Here is a 19190-nt window from a genome sequence, read left to right on the forward strand (position 1 = left end):
GTATATACACCAGGCCAAGTATTTGACAGTCATGTTCATAGAGTCATTAGATTCTGAGTGCAAATGCAAAGCCTTGCAAAATCAATTAATGGGCTCTCACAGAAACTGTCTGCATTAAGAAAGCATGACTATTTACATACTTGAAGACAGCAATCAGCAGGTTTACCAACAGGATATTAGCTACCAAGAGGTAACAGGCCATAATAGCAGGAGTGAGCCAGGCCCCTGGTATACATGGAGGGAGGCGTTTACCATCATCATCATAAAGATTGTCCCCACAGGGAGCTGAAGAAAAAACAGGAAAGGTTATTTTTCAGAAGTTGCCCGATAACTTAGAAACACCAAACACATTTATTTAATGATGACACAAGCATAAAATTTGCCAAGCTAAACTAATTTTGTCAGTTTATTTCCAGTAGCAAGTATGCGTGATATCTACTTCTAATTCTGCTTCTAACTACAGCATACGAAAATGATTTCCCATAACAGTGAACAGCTCCAAGTTTACCCTACAGTGGGACTCTCTCTTCAGATTCAGATGGAGTTTCTTTTCCTCACAGTAATAGTCTAGGACAAGATCTTAATGTGCATATGTACATACTAATAGTGGACTTCAAAAAGAATTCTCAACCAAACTTGTGTGCGTACCTTGACAAAGATATAAAGAGATCTACCTAGTGATCCCAGATTACTGAGCATAAATTAAACCTTTACTGGGGCCCTGAGTGTACTAACACGGCCTTAACAGTCCTGCCCAGCTTCACTTGGGGTCTGCAGGACATCCCTACATATACCTGTCCCTGCCTGAGCTCTGTCAGTGTGCAGGTCCCAGCCCTGCCTCCTGGGTGGACCTGGGACCTCTGCTTGTCCCCTGGATGGACCCTTCTTGTGCTGGGCCCTGCCCCCTTTTGCCCCTGCCTGGGCTCCCTCAGTAGACGCTGCACTGGCGCTTGTCCTGTGCAGGGCTGGGAAGTTACCCACAGGTGGCCCTGCCGCCACTCTGGGGACAATTTCCATTTCCTTTATTTTTCACGATAATTCTAGATTTTAGATGAAATTTTAAACCAAAGAGAATTATAAAATGGACGTGATATAGTGACAGCAAAATAGACGGGTGAAAATGATACAAACATTGAGACTATCGATCAAACCGAGAGAGAACTACTGCCTGAAGTAATCCTGAGAATCAAGGCGGTCCTGGGGTGAGAGCTGTCCTCGAGCCACGTGAAGGCAGCCGGCTTGTTCTAAGTGCAGTGCCAGCATGTCTGATTTCTAATACAAGGCCAACTTTTGGAACCATTTAGCGGGTGAAGTGCCTCTCAACCACAGGTTCCTTAGTAGAAATCTTAGGAAACACTGTCTGACAACGAGTTCATTACAGGTTTAGTTTATGTAATTAGACAAGCCAGTCTTTTTAAGCACTTTGCAAAAATACTCCAATACTTCCACCTCACCTGAAAAGTACTTGAAAACAGACTAATCTTATTTACCATGGACTGAAAGAAGTATTTAGACTACGATTAATACAATAGATTTTACTTGCTTGTCAAACATCAAACTTACATTTCTCCTGTGTAGCCTAAGTGTAACAGGAAAGGCAAGTGAATCAATGGAAGTACTGCCAAAGAACACTAACGTTGTATCTAGGTAATCAAAGGGAATTAATTATCCATGACACTTGTACATCGTAATTTAAGAGAACTGTCAATGTACTAGAAACGAGACATAGCAACCACAGGTCTGCAATCTGGATTAAAATATTTTTCCTTTGCTTCTTTTCAAATGAAGCTATTACAGTAGGAAAACAAGATTCACACCTAAATATTGGATGAGCCCTATAATTACAATATCAGTATCTAGTGAAGATTAATGAACATATTCAGCTAAATGAGGTAATGGGTTCTCCACAGAGACTTACGATTAATTTCCATGGCATAGACTGAAGAGCATTCCAAGGGAATGAAATGGAAGCGGAGGCAGGGAGAGAAAGAAAGAAAATATAGAAAAAAAAACCAAACAAAAAAAGATGATTGAAAATACAGTTTTGCCACCAAGCAAAGATAAGCAATTCAAGCACCAGAACCGTAGAGACATATGCTTAGATACAATGTCTTGGTTAAAAATACACAGCATTCTGCAATTTCCTTTTCACGTTGTTTTCCCCAAGTGTTACCTATGGCAGTGAGTTCTTACTAATAATAAATCACAAAATGCTTCTGGCAGATGATCATATAAATACACATGATATTTTAGGCAAGTAAACACAACTGGCGGCCACCACGAACACAAACCTACTCGAAGCTATCACACAAAATCATTCTTCTAGCTATTATGGAAACATCTTCTCCTTTTTAAGAACCACCCTGGCTTTGGATCTGCCAGCTGCTGAGTAGCTGTGTTTCCATTAATAGTCACAATACGGATATTCCAGCAAACAATATCATTAAAGCCCATTTTGACTACTGGCACAAATACTTGCTGGCCAGCCCCTAAATGGTGACTGTAAGAAGAATGATGCTACTGAAGGAACTCAGCCAGGCTTCTCTAGCGTTAACAATATGTTGCTGTTGAGTATCAAGTGCCACAAAGTTCTTGCTCATGGACATCTTCTAAATGGAGTGAACCAGCTAAGAGCATCCTGGGTTGCATTAGGAAAAGTACTACCAGCGAGTTAAGGGAGGTAATTAGTCACCTCTACTCAGCTCTGAGGAAACCACATGTGGACTTACATGTCTAGTTCTGGGCTCTACAGTTCTCTGTAGAAATCAGACATGGACATACTGGAAAGACTCCAGTAAAGGACCACAAAGATTGAGGTGATTGGAGCACCTGACAAATGAGGGAAGGCTGAGAGTGCAGGGATAATTTAACCTGGAAAAGAGAAGGGTCAAGGGAGATCTTACCAATGTTATAAATACCTAATGGGTGTGTGGGAGTAAAGACGACAGAACCAGACTGTTCTCAGTGGTATCTAGTGAAAGGAAAAGAGGCAGTGGGCAATGATAGAAATATGGAAAATTCCATTTACACCAGGTTGTCCAGAGAGGCTGCACAGTCTTCATCCTTCAGGATATGAAACACCTGACAGGACAGTCCCTGAGCAACCTGCTCTCATTTACCCTGCTTTGAGCAGGGAAGTTTGACTAGATCATCTCCAAAGGTGCCTTCCAACCTCAGCAATTCTGTGATTTGTGATCTTCATCTTTAGGTGCCATCCTATCCTCAATGAAGCTATGGACAAAAGCCCAACTGCCTTCTTTCAGATGGAAAACTCGAGGCAATACTTCTTCCATAACTTGTTTACGCTCATGGGCCTTGGCAAAACTACTCATAAGCACTTGGCACAGAGTCAGGTTAGACTGCCCATGCAATCATTCCCCAGTGACTTCCGAGGCTGCTTTTGTGGTGTGTTTACAGAGAACCAGGGAAAGATCAGAGCAAAAATTTCTGATTGAAAGCAAAGAGATCTTCAGAAGTCATTCCACAGACTTCTAGATACAAGAAATGTACAGAGTAATTGTAATGCAGTCTAGTTCTACCAGTAGAACTCCTTGCATAGCCATTTCTATTTCAAAATAGACACATATTTCCAAGTTAGCTTATGTTTAAGCTATTGACACAGCAAAGCTTCCAACCTGGGAAGGTCAGTGGAACAAGTATAGCTGGACTGAACTTGTGTTACTGCAAAGCCTGAACTTTTCCCCAAAATCTTTCACACTGCTGAAGAAAGATTTCTAGTTCAAAGGATGCCGAGTATGTAACTGAGAAACAACTGGAAGCACGAAAGACATCTGGGACAGTACTTACACTCAAGAGATCAGTATTGTTGGCAAGGTGTGAGTTTTCTTTTATGAAGAAATCAAACTATGTTTCAAGTGAAGTAGGACTGAATGTACATTATAAGCCACAACTGTCAGGGATACCCTGTTACAGTCTATTCCTCACCATGGGAAAACTAACCCACTTGAAAGATCCTGAGTTTATCCTGGCCCACATGGGCACTCAAACTGCAGTATCAGACAGTACTTGTCTGACCTTTTATTTGTCAGGAGTAATTTACTGCATCATAAGTTACATTAATGAGACAAGCATTCATAAGGAAAACGAAGACGATGTGATCTTTGCAAATGTATGCTCTTCAGAAACAGACTAATGACACATTTTATTCCTTTTTAAGCAACTAAGTACACTTGAATGACATCTGGTACCAAGGTTTCTCATGATGATGGATTTTTATAGTTTTTGAACTTAGATGTAACAGTTTCTTCAGCCTTCCACTTTACTACTTACCAATATTTGCAGATGGTTGAAACAGCACATACACAAAGCTGGAAGAACAGCCTGTATTATTTCAAATAAAGTGCAGACTATGTGATACACACTAGAGGAGGCCAGCTGCATGTCTGACTGTCCAAATTGCAAATATTAACACAAAGCTGGCAGTAACATGACAGTTTCCATCTTCTCTAAAATACTGACAGTTATTTGTTTAACCTGTGCAGCTTTTACGTAAGAAAGGCTACTTCCACACCCAAAGCTAACCAAGCAGAGCTTGCCTTTTTTGTTTTATTTTCTACAGGTGTAGAAGAAAAGAACGTGAGTGATTCATGAACTGGGAACAGCTCTGGAACGTAGATAGATGTATCAATGGGAGTAAACACGTATCAGCTCATTGCCTGTGCGTGGGCTGGAGATGGAAGGGTACGTGTATTTTCATCTCCTCGTCAAGGTATTTCTTTTCTGTTGGAACTATCAGTAAAACACTGGTTCAAAAGAATGTTTCAGAATGATCTCTGTTGATCCCTGCAAGTAAACAGAACACTCTTGGACAGGAGAGTATTCCAGACTGTACCACTCTCAGTGTTAACTGAATTTGAATATAAACTGAGACGTAGGACATGCAGGTGGGGAACAGAAAACAGTTCAGTCTACGGAGTCTGCCACAAGAAAACAACAACAACAAAACACTACTTCCAAATTAAAACCAATCATTAATTTGGATCAGATCATCCGCCTCAGAAACAGGAAACAGACTCTTACTATGAATTCTACTCTTACGGTCTATCTGGTCTGCGAACACCTCTCCATAGATCATCCAGTAGGGCATATAGAAGATGTTGCGAGCTAGTCTCCAAGAAGGCTCTTCATCTGGGTGCAGGATAGCTTGTCGGGCTACTCCAAAACTCATCAGAACCACAAGCATGATGACCACAAAGTAGAGCATGTCAATCATCTGCCCAGAGAGACCATACAGGTATTGTCACCAGGTAGCACAGTAGCACCAGCATGTCTGTCTGCCAGCAGGCATTAAACAAGAAAGTATGAAGAGAACAAACAAATTCCCCTGGATAATCTTCTTAGTATTACTCTTTAACTACTGCTCACGAATTAAGCATACACAAAAATGCAGTTAAAACAGCCATTCAAAGGAATACTAGATATATATTTACAAAGACTTAATGCTAAAGTCTTTGCTACCCCTACTCTTTTGCATCAAGTGTGTGAGGCTGTACTTTCACTACAGTCCTCTTCTGTGGTTGCAAAAAGATGATATAATCATTGTTGTATCATCTCCTGTCCACAACTGATGGTATTGTAAATGACCCCAGTGTATCAGACACCTATGACTGCTGTATGGCTTTGGGAGACAGGGGGCAGGCAAAGCGAACAGGTTTCCAAAGGCTGGTTCAAACCAACCACCAACAAACCAAGAAAGAAAGAAAAAAGATTCCCTCTCAGATAAAGCAATTATTAGCAGGAGCATTTTATCTCTTGTGTGCGAAATTCACATGGCAACCTTTTCATAGCTTTTATTCAGAGTCCTACTCAAATGGAAACCCTCTTTTTAAAATCAGAACTGAATTTAGTTTCACATGAGGTTCTGAAATACAGTTTACAGCACTTTAGGCACTAACCATTTTTCCAATCATCATGACGTAAGGTCCCAGGTATTTGTTCACACCAAAGATATCTAGTACTCTAATGTACCAGAAAATGATATCTACACAGTAAATCACTCTTCCATAACCCATGTAAGGCTGGTTCTGCAGGCGAAGGATTGCTCCTATCATAAATACTGAAATAGCCACCAAGTCAGTAATATTCCAGTATTCCTGGAGCCAGACTTTCACTTTTTGGCTCAGCTTGCCAGGCTCTGACATCAGAATCTGAAATAAAAAAACAAACAAACAAACAAAAAAACCCAACAAAGAAATCATTAGGAAAAAACTCCAAGTTACATTTTTGAAGTAATGGTCATGAGAGAAAACCAATCTTTGTGGCATTCAGTAAGTGTCTGAGACCCACTCTACTGCCAGCAAAATTTGTCTCAAGCAGCAATATTTTTAGTCACCAGCAGGCAGAATTTCCTTCTCACAGAAACATAGAATGGTTTGTGTTAGGAAAGAACCTATAAAGCTCTTCCAGTTCCAACCCCCTGCCATGGGCAGGGACACCTTCCACTAGAGCAGGTTGCTGCAAGCCCCTGTGTTCAACCTGGCCTCGAACACTGCCAGGGATGGGGCAGCCACAGCTTCTCTGGGCACTCTGTGCCAGCGCCTCAGCACCATCATCATAAAACATTTCTTCCTTATGTCCAATCAAAACCTTTCTTCTTTCAGTTTAAAATGGGTGCTGTCATGACAGGCCTTGGTAGAAAGTCTCTCTCTCTCTTTCTTATAACCCCTTATCGAAAGGCTTCAGTAAGCTCTCCCCAGAGCCTTCTCTTCTCCAGGTTGAACTACCTCAACTCTCTCAGTCCTTCTTCACAGAAGAGTTGTTCCGATCCTTTGATCATCTTCATGGCTGTCCTCTTAGACCACCTTTTAATTTCTGTTTCTATTTTGGCTTTATCAAGTCTTTTTTGTTGTAGGTTTTGATCAAAAGCATTTAAACCAGGAGAGTTGACTTACTGACCTGGCATCCAAATCTACAGATACAGTTAGTATGAGATGGGGGAGTTGTGAACCAGAGAAGGATAGGCTAAGCACAAACCACACTACAGCATGTGAATGCAGAACAAGTTTCTATGTTGTCTTCCTTGTACAAAAGTAATGAGGTCAGTCGGAGAGTACTCGTGGCTAATCCCCAAAACACCTCTCTGCCTGTAGTTCTCATCAAGGACTGCATCAGTAATAAAAAGACAGTACCTACTGAGATGTCCTTCATGCGCTATGGTGCTGCCCTCCTTGGAAATACACCTGAAAGAATGACAGCATTCATTTCTATGAATTTTCCATTGTCTGGAAATGAATGTGAATGAAACTCTCTCCAGTGATGGGCATTTTGGGACTCTGTGGCTACTAGAATCTTCTCTGTCATGTATGGCTTCTCAAGCCTCTGGCACAAGTCCATGCTATTCTTACCTTTAAGAGTGAGCTTCAATTTAAGAATGATGAGATGTTGGTATAATCAGACTTTACCTCTCTTATTTTCTCTAAAGCCAATGTCACAATGTAGGAGATGACAATCCATTCCTGGACTGATGGCCAACGTTCCATCCGTACCAAAATGATGTAATTAAATAGCATCAAGTAACCGAGGTATGATATCTACCAAAAAAAAATAAGAATCCTTTATGGACTTCAGGTGATGGATGAGATGACTTAGACACACGCACAAAATCAGGCTCCACTAATTTGCATTAGGAAGTTCACGACTAGTAGTATAAATCAACAGAGCTACCACACTGTTCTCTGTAACAAGTGGTGAGAATGTCAGACTGGTGGTGCTGGTGTCTCCATGCCTCACAGCAGTCTTTGATGACCAGCCATACTAAAAACTTCAGCATTCTTGGAACTCTAGAGTTAAGAAACCAAAACAGATTGCAGGATAAAAAAGGGAAACAAGGCAGTAATAAACCAAAAAGGTTTTCCAAGGACAAAATTGAGTTTTCTAAAGAATGAGATATTCAATGTGAAATTTTTATCCACCATCCACCAAGAGATGTAAAACAGAAGAAGGAGGCAGGGCTGGGAGCAGCATGTGACTGGAGGGGTAGGGGAAATAAAGTGCCACACAGGCCACTTGCTTTTCTTCTTTTAATAACGTGATAGAGACCCTCTAGGCAGAATGTCCTCTTTACGTGAGACCAGAAGCATACAGACTTCAAAGACCAGTCCCTACATCACCTCATCCTATACTTGTTACTTAAGCCCATCCGCATGAACGGTATATTTGCAGATATTTTGGTTACTTTAAGTAGCCCCAAGTCTCAGGAGCAAGTTTCTTGCTGAAGCCTAATTCACTAAGAGCACAGAAAGCTGCATCACTGTGTCAGAGAAGAAACACCAAACAGAAGGCAGCTAAACCCCTCTTAACCTGCATAATGCATGAAGCCTGCCCTGATTCTGACATTCATGTGAACACGTATGAACACACACATTGAGGATATTCATGAAAGATTCAGCTGTTGAAGACCCTTCCTTGCACAAAAAAGGATCAGCTTCTCTGAAGGAAGCAGGCCTGCTGCAATGCCCTCCCCATAGCCGCCGTGACCATCGGCAAAGGCCCTAGGCCTCCAGCAGTGGAAGGAATGGACAGATGATCCAGGCTGCTGAATTACCTCATCTGTTGGAAGACACAAACCACCAATCCCAAAGGACTCTACAATCAGGCCCTTTGCACCAGCAGCTTTTTTAATCTAACAAAATGTAATTTCTTTACACTGTGAAACCACGTTGAATACTCTCCTTTGAGACTAAGAATTTTGCTTTTAAATTAACACAAGCAGCAGAGAGGCATCAGTATCGTGTTGTGTGATTATGATGTGCAAACCCTGAAAACCTACATAATATTCTGACATACTAGATACCTGAAGTCCTAATTTTGAATAAAGATGAAACCAATATCCTTTTTACAGGGCACACACAAAATTTATGAGTGGTAGCATGAGTACCTTTTCTGTTTTATTAAAACAGAGTTTAGCACCAGATAATTCCTGATGCACTAAAGAGAAAATCAGATGCCTTTAAAAAATAAGTATTTTAGATTGGTTTTAGTTATCTAAATAAAAGTACCTATTAAGTCTTAGCAGACTGAAATCTGTGCTTCCATGTAAGTTGTACTCATCTGAGCCTGTCAACAGAGCAAATGGCAAGCACTGATACTATGGCATTACTTCTTGGGACCTAAATTATATTTCAATACAGAACAGGAGCTAGAGCCTTTAGAAAGCAAGAGAATACAGCCTAGTTTGGACTGAGTGACTGGACTGGAGATTGGCATGTGAGTAGCCAGACGTTGCCTCCTTCAAAGTGTGTAGCAGCTCTAGAGGCTGACAGCATAAGCTTCAGTTATTCATTCTGTTTCAATGTCCATGCATTTTTCTCTGAATAAAGGGAGTGCTTTACTCATCAGATCCCATGAAAGTCAGTACTGTTTACGTATTTATTGCTTGGTTACTGTTTTTACACTGAAATCCCTTAAGTTTCACAGGTGTGAAAAGAATTATCATTATCAGTTTAATCATCATTACTTACTGTGTAGAACCAAAATTTGACAATAGGTGCATTATAGAATTCATAAATCTTTGTTCCAATTGGAAGGCTCTTTTGTTTTTTGTTTCCATTCTCTTCATCTCCTTTTCGGGAGCCTGTATCCACATTTGCATCCTGGAAGACCAAAGCAGCCTGTTTTCATCAATATACAATAGTAAAAATAGTACATTTTCCTCAACTACAGCCCCAGCCAACTGCTAAGTACACAATGCTTCCTCTGAGTAACAGACCTCTTTTGAAAAATACAAAAATACAAATTCCATCAGTCTGTGCAGCTACACAGGTAATTTACACATCCTGAAAATGCAGACAAACACTCCCAAAACTCTTTCACTGATTTTCATCCTTCAAAGACAGTTGAGATTTTAAGCAGGGTGACCTACAGCACTATCAGAGAACTAGGTAAACTGAGCACTCTTGAGATAGTAGAACTTCCTAATAATCTCCAGTACTGACCACATTTTCCTCCTCCTTTTCTCTGCCTTCGTCATTTTCTTTTGATGTCTGGTAGGAATAATCATCATAACTCCGAAACTCAAGGAAAAGGATGGTGGGAGGGAAGAGAATCCCCATTATAACCTGTACAACAAGAAAGAATTCAATACAGGTGACAATATTTGGTTATATTAATAGCTATCTTAACAAGGCAAATCCCATAAACAGTATTTTCTTTTGTATAGCATTCAAGATACTCTGCTATCCTCACACCTAGTAAGTAGTATCTATGAAGCACTGGCAATAAGGTCTTGTATGAAAGACGGCACCATGAAAGGCTTCCCATCTCCACAAATACACTGCAATTCAGAAATTCTGTTCCAAATTTAGAGGTGTGCAGAGAAATTCCATGGAATGGACAAAGTGGTGGTTGGAAGAGGGCTTCAGGTTTGTTACTGGAGTTTACAGTACTTTAGTCCCCTACTATAATTAGTTTTAATAGTTAAAAATTGCTTACAAGCAATGTAAGAAACATGTGTCCATGTCTGGTTCATTTTCTCTCTATTCCCATTGTGTAGACCCCTAATGGAGATCTTTTTTCTTGTATTCAACTGATTTTTAATCAAAGGGGTATGTTTTCAATGAACAGAACTCATCACTCATTGAAAGCCACAACTTCACTTTCAGATTCCAATTATGAGAAGCCTTTAATAGATTTATATATTCCTTTGTCATACGGTAATGTTCCTTAGATAGCCTGAATTTGGAAACCACAAAGAATTAGCTTTAAAACAGGCATGTTCTTAAAACTTCTGTAATTAGTAAGCCAATTTGTTCTATGCATACACTATGTACACTGTAGTATTATATGCAACAAACCGTATCTTTGAAAACAGCTGCAGAACAGAAATACCTTAAGGCCTGGGTTTTTCCGCATGCGTAGCCGACCCATCCACATATCTGTCAGAAGCATCTGGCTGCATGTGTGAGCAATGAAGTCCCTGTGCTTAGCTGCCACAGCCAATTTCAGGCAGGTAGAATTACTCCAGTTTTTCAGTTCGTATGTCAGAAGTTTCATGGCAATCTGCTCATCATGTTTATAGGACTGATCCAAGAGTTCAACAGCCAGCTGGCCAAAATCCCTGCAAAATGCAAGGTAAGTCCAGGGAAGTTTGATTTAGAAATCAGGGTCTGCTAGCATTTGGGGTTTTCATTCTGCTCACAGGGGATCATGTTTTTCCCACACGTGTACAATGACAAGGCACAGTCTACAAAAGTTCCCAACAGATTTTTACTGACCAGAAAGAATTACCTTAGACCAGTAACATCTTAAGGCCAGTTTACGTATATCCTCAGATACCCCTTACTTTATGTGAGTAAATCCTGACAATAACTTTGTGAAATAAAACTAGCTAGTTCTACAGAGAGAGAAGCTGAAGAAAAGAATGTGTTCTGTCAGAAAAAAACGCAAGTGTTCGCCTTGCTCGTGTTGCCTTCAGATTCTGAGACAGCATTTTAGCTCATTAGCTCCAAATGGCATTCTGCAAACATACATTCTAGAAATCAATTGTACTTTACTACAAGTAAAGCTTCTCAGCAGGTCAGACATCTCCCTATACCAAGTAGATATAAAGTCTGTTCTGCATCTACTGACTTTGAGTTGTTGTCCAGATCCTGAGAGATGTCATCCACCAGCTCACTCTCAGAAGACTCATGGGCCATGGACTTGTAGAGTTTGCAGGCCACCAGTGCCTTGGCCATGGTTTCCTCCCCTCGCTGCCAAAGGAAAAGTGCCATCTTTTGCCGTTTCATCAGCACAGCCCACACCATCAGTTCATGAAAGGGATACTGGAAGCGGCTGACTTCCGGGTCATCCACATCAATATCGATCTCTTCCTCCTTCTTCTTCTTTTTCTTCTTCCCTTTGGTGGGAGGCTCATCATCCTGGGAAGAAAAGAAGCAAAAACGTTCCCATCAATTTTTACAGCTTACCTGTCAATGACACCATGCACAGAACAAGTATTGAAAGGACATATTAATAGTTAAAGTTCTAATTTGGTTTTGCTGTTTGCTACAATGAATGCCAATAGCAGTGAAACTATGAAGAACAAGTAACAGAGCATGCACTGGGCCAGTACACACAGCTTACTATTTTATTCAGAGAACCATTTCTTGCATACTTAATTACAAGTAACCCATCTTGGATAAGTACAGTAGAACCCTACTGTACTGAAGGCATCATTTTATACTGCATTGTAAGTAGATCACTTCCACATGTGTAATTGCACAAGTTGATTTGCAATAAATTAATATTTCATGAATTCCTCTGCAGTGAAGTGGAGCTTTAACAAACCTGAATTCACTATGAATAGGTTCCAGTGTCATTTCTGATTTGATATGTCTGCATCTATTCCTGAAGAACAGTGCTGCATATCTTACAGGTATCAAAGCAGCTTTCAGATGACATGCAGGTGCAGAGAGTGGTAACATGCAAATGGAGAAGACAAGCAGGCAGCATCCTTAAGAACAGCAAGATACTAAAGGGAGTCTTCACCTTTGAATAGCAATCTCCTCTTATGTATGCAGTGGAAACGGAGGGTATAAGTATCCCATTTCTTAAAGGGATAGGGAGGATAGGCCATTACTACAGGAACCAACATGGAAGTAACTGAAGGGAAGTACTGACAATGAAGCAGGATCCTGAAGGGAGAAAAGCCAGGATTGGGAAAATTAGGGCTATAAATAACGTAGGAAGAACATTGCATATATAGGTGTAGACAGAGCTCATCACCACTGTAGACCTTGATTCCAGGCTCAGAAGAGTATTGCAAGTAAAAGCAATTACCATTCTCCAAAATTACTTCCTGTCCAGGCAAGCTCAGCATAATGCACTATTTTATGGCAAAATACGAACTTAAATGCAAACTGAGGGTTCAGCCTCACACCCCCGGTTTCAAAGACAACTCTTCAGCTCAAAAATTAACTGTGTATCTCTCTTTCAGCAGTTGTGAACTCCGTTTCTTACGGAAAATTCAGGGGTCAGTAACTGTGCACGTGGAGAGTGTTGAGCATCTCTGAAGCACAGGACATAAAATCTCAAATGGAGGACCAAGGATTAGGTTCTACCCACACTCAAAAAATCAAATCAAAACAATACCCTGGATAAGAAAGACAAAGTGCTAAGAAGACTAAACTCCTGTTTTAGGGCTGTAACCTTAGAAATCAAAACAATCTCAACACTTGGAGCCACAACAATTTACTGACCACTTCAGCAAAAGAAATGTCAATCTTTCTTTTCACGTTTCCTTTTTTTTTTTGGAAGAAGGGAATGGGCTACACCCACTGACAAGTGGAGAGAACAGTTTGGTTTGTGCCACATAAACCATTTCTCAATGAAAGAAATAGCAAAATCTACTTCTGGAAAAGCACTAAGCAACATATGTGTGATCAACGCTGAGTAAAAAGGGTCACACCTCAAGGGCTGAGCTTTTGGCCTTTAGCCATTAGAAAATAGGAAGCTCATCAGAGAGTTTAAACAATACCTGGACTTTCTCTGTAGAGAAGAAAGCTTCTCATCTGCTTGGGGAAACAGAGGCTTTGTGGTGGGTATATAGTTCCCATTAAAGGTGACACAGCAACATGTACATACACTCTGTTCTAATACTATCGTGGCCTTAATAAAAGCATACTTCATAGAGAAATGCACCTAACCTTTTTGTGTAAATGATCTATGGTATAACTTCATTTGCACACAAATTGCTCTCCATGGTTAAAGTGGATCTGACCATAAGCACTGCTGGATCACATTGTCTTTTCGATACCACAAATTTTCACATCTGAATGAGTAAATCTACAGCATGTTCCAACATGGAATGTGTTATTACATAACAGTGTTAAAAACTGCCTAAAGACTATTGAGCAAAGCTTTAAGCAGCTCTCAAGACCCTACCCATTAAAACCAGCCCAAAGTATCTCATAGGCTGTTTTCAAAATAGAAGACTGTCTAGTACAAAGTTACTTTAAGCCACAGTAATAGTGCAAGAGCTAAGAGCAAGAGCAGAACTTTACCAAGATATGCTCTGATAAAAGCCAGTATTTTACAATAAATCCAACTTACCTCCATTCCTAGTAGTTTAAGAGCTTTTGGCTGAATATTAAAAATAGAAAAGAAAATTAGTTAGATGGGAGGGGAAATTCAAAGACCAAACAATACCAAGGAAAAACATACACAAATGTGCAGTATTTATTATTAAACTTACTATTCTAAATAATTGTACTAATAGTGGTAAAATGAGTTAATCGCACTCTTAATTGTATTTTCAGGAAGCAAATGGGTTAGGAAATATTTTCCATCCTGCACTCAAAGATTTTTATTCACATGGAACAGTTAAATAGATCATTCAAGAATATGCTGCTTTGAGAATGAAAATCACCACATGCTCACAAAAGATCGATAAAAATAGTGCTTCTTAGCACACGTGGGTTAAACATACCCATAGGGAACAGTAAAAAAAATATAACAGATCTTGAAGCCTCTCACAATTTCCCATTTAAAAAACCCCTCTGTTCAATTGCAAAATCTCTGGTTTACGTTTTCTCTAAAAGGCTTCTTTGTTTGTTCCATCAGATAATACTACACCATATACGTACTATACATCAGCTACATGAGTGGCCTTCTGACCATATGTGGGGCTACTTTCCTAGTGTGGGACTTTCTGTAATTAGGCTAGGAAGCTTCACTTGACCTTCAAAGCTGAACCAAACAAACAAATAAGCTAATGAAGAAAATTATTCTATTTGCTTAGAACAGACTTTTTATTAAAGCAAGGACTATGCTTGATAATCTCAGGATTGGTACATGACTACAAAATGCCCTACTGAGACTGCAGTGCCTGCTGTACAGAACAGTTCTTTACAGGACTTCCTGTAACAGCTCTTCTGTATTCTGATGAACACTCTGCCTTACTCAAGCTAAGCTGCCGTTGGCTAAGATGACTTGATCAATAGGCCTTGCTTGACCAGTACACTTTACAGGTATGAGAGCTACAGCTTCAAGTAGGAGTAAGTAACTACGCAAGCACCACAGTTAGAAATGCTTGGATTGTAAACTACTGGAATGGGAGGAAAATCACCTCCAGATCAATGTATTTACCACCTTTTGGGTCCTCCCATCCTTGAACATGTTTTTACAGGTTCCTTATCACTACCAGAGTTTCAACTTGCAGCATTTGTTTAGAATAAACACATAGTGTTTCACAAAGACAAAGAACAGAGTGTTACTTATTTTTTACCATCAGCACAACGGCCACATCCAGAATGAACTCATTCTTACCCTCTTTGGTCCAAATAAATTATTATAAAGAGTCCGAAAACTTTTTCGCGTATAGTTGCAGCGGTAAGCTCCACCCATGAGATATTCAAGTACAAGACCAATATCTATGAGGCTGATATGATAATCTGGTGGAAGATTTCCCTACCAAAAATTAAAAAAAAAAAATAAATTAAAACAAATAAGGACTTAGGATAAGAAAACATTAACGTACATTAAACTGCCAGGCTAGACAGATATGTCACGCTTAAGTTGGCACAAGGGTATTACTTACAGCCACTGGTTTCAGGCGCTGAATGTTTGTGTGAAATTGGTGAGAACTGATTCACGTAACAGAATTGGGAGGGGCAGATTTTTATTTGTTTTGTTGTTGGCAGTATTTATAATTGAGGCCAAATATTCATTTGGTTTACTCGTACAGTCTGTCAGTGTCCATACAAGCCTGAGCTGTTTGCAAGGGTTATATCGATGAAATGAAATAACTTGATTATCATTAATCCAGTATAAAAGCATAACTTAATTTCATGATGAATATCATGCATACTTTACAACTTATGGTAACTTACATTTCATCATAATATTATCTACAGATATAAGATTACAACGCAGAATACGATTTACATTAATGTGCAAGCCAGAATCAAAGAAAAAGGGAGGCCGTAATTTCCATTGTTACACTTAAAAACTGGATAGTGGTACTGACACTGCTAGAAACATAAGCTGAAAACTGCTCCGTTGTTCAAGCTACATCCTACAACAATAACTGATTCTACAGCACCACTGAGCAGTTGCTATGATGAAATATCTACATCCTAAGCAAACACATCACCTCCATGTTAACCCAACCGAATCCCCGAGACTGCCGCTGAATGAGCATGAATGCGATGAAAAGGAGGAGACAGACAGAAAGGAGAATGCAGAAGAGCATTAGTAACACTCAAAAAGACAAACACCGAGTGAGAAAAGTATTGTGCTATGAAGCAGATGAATATGAATTATACATTAACCCAGTACTGTGCAATTCCCACAGCTAAACCTCCCTGGAATAAATGGGAGTTTTCCTTGCAACAAGGAATACAGGCTATTTCATGTACTTGAATTTTACTGAGTAACAGCTCTAAACCCTCAAACAGAGCAATTAGGACAACAAATCTTACAATGACCCTATTCATGTATAATGAACAGATTTACATGCAATGGAAACAAATGAATAACAAATTTAAGACGTGTAGCACTCAGAAACAGAACAGAGTTTCTCCCAGGAAAAAGTAGGATTGATGGGAGAAAAGTAACTAAAAAAGCCAAGCCACACAAGCACACAAACAAAAGGGAACAAATTCTGTGCTTCTAGTTAACCTCGCAGGCCTTTCCTTCCACTCCTCCTTTGTAATGCTGCATTGGGAGCTTCTTGTAGAGAAGAAACAGTATCAACCTACATCTCAAATGATATATTACACTACTAGGGGCTAAATTTTCCTTTGTTTTTAAATTCCTAGCAGAGCAGGACAGCCATACCTGATTTAGATTGATACCACTGTTTGTCACAAGAAGTAATTTATCTTTTCAGAACAGCTACCATTTAATTTCAAACGTCTGCTTTTCCCCACGCTATGCCTGCTTTTGCTGTTGACTCACGTGGTTAATGCAACCATGCAGATGTAATGCTAGGAGTCAAGCTTACCTTTTTCACATCTCTGACTAGCAAATGTAGTGTATTTGGTGGACCCAATCTCTGAAACAAAAACCATTGACAGTCCATTAGATCTTCAATTCTTTAGACTTTTGGCACACACAAATGTAACTAATGATCTGGCAGTATAAGCAGAGCTTTAAGCAACCATGTGCCATCACACTCTGTAGGTGTGAAGGGAAGGAACTGGCCTACACTAGACAGCTCTAGCAAGAGCTCTGTAATCCCTCTGTTATCATCCTTTGTGTGACGGTTCATGTCACAGCAGTTTGTGGTGTTGTCTGAACTTGTACTTGCTTCAGGAGCCATAAAAGGACTGAAGGCCTAGATGCAGGTTGTATATGAAAGCTGCCCTAGACTACCTGCCGTTTAAACAATGGGAAGAAAACCAGCCTAGAAATAGTTCTGTTCCAGATGAATTTGTGGCAGATTGTGTCAGGGAGGATCTGAATGAAAAAGCATGATGTTATAAGGTTTTGCTTTGCTGGGCTATGTCCTGGGTTTGGACGTAATAGTTATTTTAATCCTTCTTAGCTGGTGCAGTGCTGTGTTTTTGACTTTAGCCTGGGAACAACGCTGATAACACACCAATGTTTTCAGTTGTTGCTCAGTAATGTTTACTCTGACCAAGGACTTTCTCAGTCTCATGCTCTGCCAGAGAGGAGGGGAAGCCGGGAGGAAGCAGAGACAGGACCCCTGACCCAAACTGGCCAAAGGGCTATTCCATACCACAACACGTCATGCCCAGTATAGAAACTGGGGGGAGTTAACCAGGAAGGCCCAGATCGCTGCTCGGGTCGGGCTGGGTATCGGTCGGCGGGTGGTGAGCGGTTGTGTTGTGCATCACTTGTGTTTATTGTTTCCTTTTCCCCTTTTAGTTTTATATCCTCTCCCCTTGTTATTTCCCTTATCATCATTATTACTGGTGGTAGCAGCAGTGGTTTGTATTACACCTTAGTTACTGAACTGCTCTTATCTCAACCTGTGGGAGTTACATTCTTTTGATTCTCCTCCCCATCCCTCCAGGAGCAGGGGGAGAAAGAAGAGAGGGAATGAGTGAGTGGCTTCGTGGTTCCGAGTCACCTGCTGGGCTTAAACCAGGACAGACTACAAGAAAAAATGATGCTGACTTTTGCAACATGCTAAAAACAAACGTTGCTGTGTAAGTACTGTCCAAAATTACAGGCTTATTCAGTAATATTACAACATACACATACATGAAAAGTAATTGAGATTAAAAGTACATGTCCACTACTGGTTAGTATTAAACTTTTACTGTCTACATTAGTTCTTTAGGTGTTCCAAAGGTGCATTTTAAATACATCACAATATTTACATAACAAACTACAATAGCTTCTGAAAGCTGCTGTAGGCTTATTAATTAGGGATATGTATACGTAGGGAAACAATAGAGCACTGTATGTAGTAGCAACATCTTCTTTTACTGCGATCCAACAACTGTGCATTGTCAGGGCTCAGAGCTTCTGGGGGGAAAAAACCCAGGAAGTGTATCTCAGAAGGAGAAGAAGTAAGAGGGCAACCTTGTGAAATACAGTAGCAAAGATATCAGAGAGCATTTCATTATTTCTGCTCACTTACGGTATTATAAAGTTCTTCCAGCCGAGGAATAGTGAGGAAGTGCTGCATATTCACTCCATTCTCAATGAGGAGTTTCACAAAGTCCACTCGATCCAGAACCAGTGCATCCAGCATGGCCTGCTCCAGGGAGTTCACCTGAATTGCAGAATGGACAATGTGAGACTACATGAGTAGAGAAGAGCTGGTTGGCCAACAACAAATATTTTCATTAGTTAGGATATTCCCAAGTTCCCAAATATGCTGATTAATCTGTAAGTGAAAAGGAATTTATAAAATGACTTTTGACCCACATGCAAGTCAATACAGATGGGAGTTTTCCAGTGAGGTCTTGGGTGAGAGCACTGCAGTGAAACAAACCTTTAGCAACACAACTAGCTTTTAGTTCAGTGTTTTTAACTGAACCAGGCACACCGTGTTTGACACGTTATGTGGAAGAGATTTACTTGCTCAACACGATAAAAACAAGCTAAAATGTAAGGGAACTGTATATGTTTAAACTGAGCTTGACATAATTTCCCAGAGAAAAGACAACATATAATGCCAAAATACTCAAATCCATTTGGAAAGAAGCACTTCCTCTTCCTTCACCAACAAAACACTGGTCAGGAAGCCTAACGGATCTTCCCATATTATATTCTAA

At 40.1% G+C, this 19190-nt stretch overlaps 1 protein-coding gene across 1 annotated transcript in view; it reads right to left on the bottom strand.

Annotated features, from left to right (window-relative positions):
- Positions 1-19190, bottom strand: part of TRPM1 (transient receptor potential cation channel, subfamily M, member 1) — a gene marked incomplete at its 5' end in the record, with an annotated part of 42095 nt that overhangs the window by 6197 nt on the left and 16708 nt on the right. The window contains 13 exons of the mRNA XM_010018243.1: positions 141-285; positions 1919-1939; positions 5059-5233; positions 5916-6167; positions 7422-7550; positions 9480-9611; positions 9954-10076; positions 10846-11074; positions 11587-11876; positions 14050-14079; positions 15265-15405; positions 16943-16993; positions 18551-18685. Coding sequence (XP_010016545.1) covers positions 141-285; positions 1919-1939; positions 5059-5233; positions 5916-6167; positions 7422-7550; positions 9480-9611; positions 9954-10076; positions 10846-11074; positions 11587-11876; positions 14050-14079; positions 15265-15405; positions 16943-16993; positions 18551-18685 — 1853 coding nt within the window. The remainder of the gene's footprint in view (positions 1-140; positions 286-1918; positions 1940-5058; positions 5234-5915; positions 6168-7421; positions 7551-9479; positions 9612-9953; positions 10077-10845; positions 11075-11586; positions 11877-14049; positions 14080-15264; positions 15406-16942; positions 16994-18550; positions 18686-19190) is intronic.

Source organism: Nestor notabilis, unplaced genomic scaffold (assembly GCF_000696875.1).
Source record: "Nestor notabilis isolate BGI_N333 unplaced genomic scaffold, ASM69687v1 scaffold17777, whole genome shotgun sequence".
Taxonomy (NCBI): Eukaryota; Metazoa; Chordata; class Aves; order Psittaciformes; family Psittacidae; genus Nestor; species Nestor notabilis.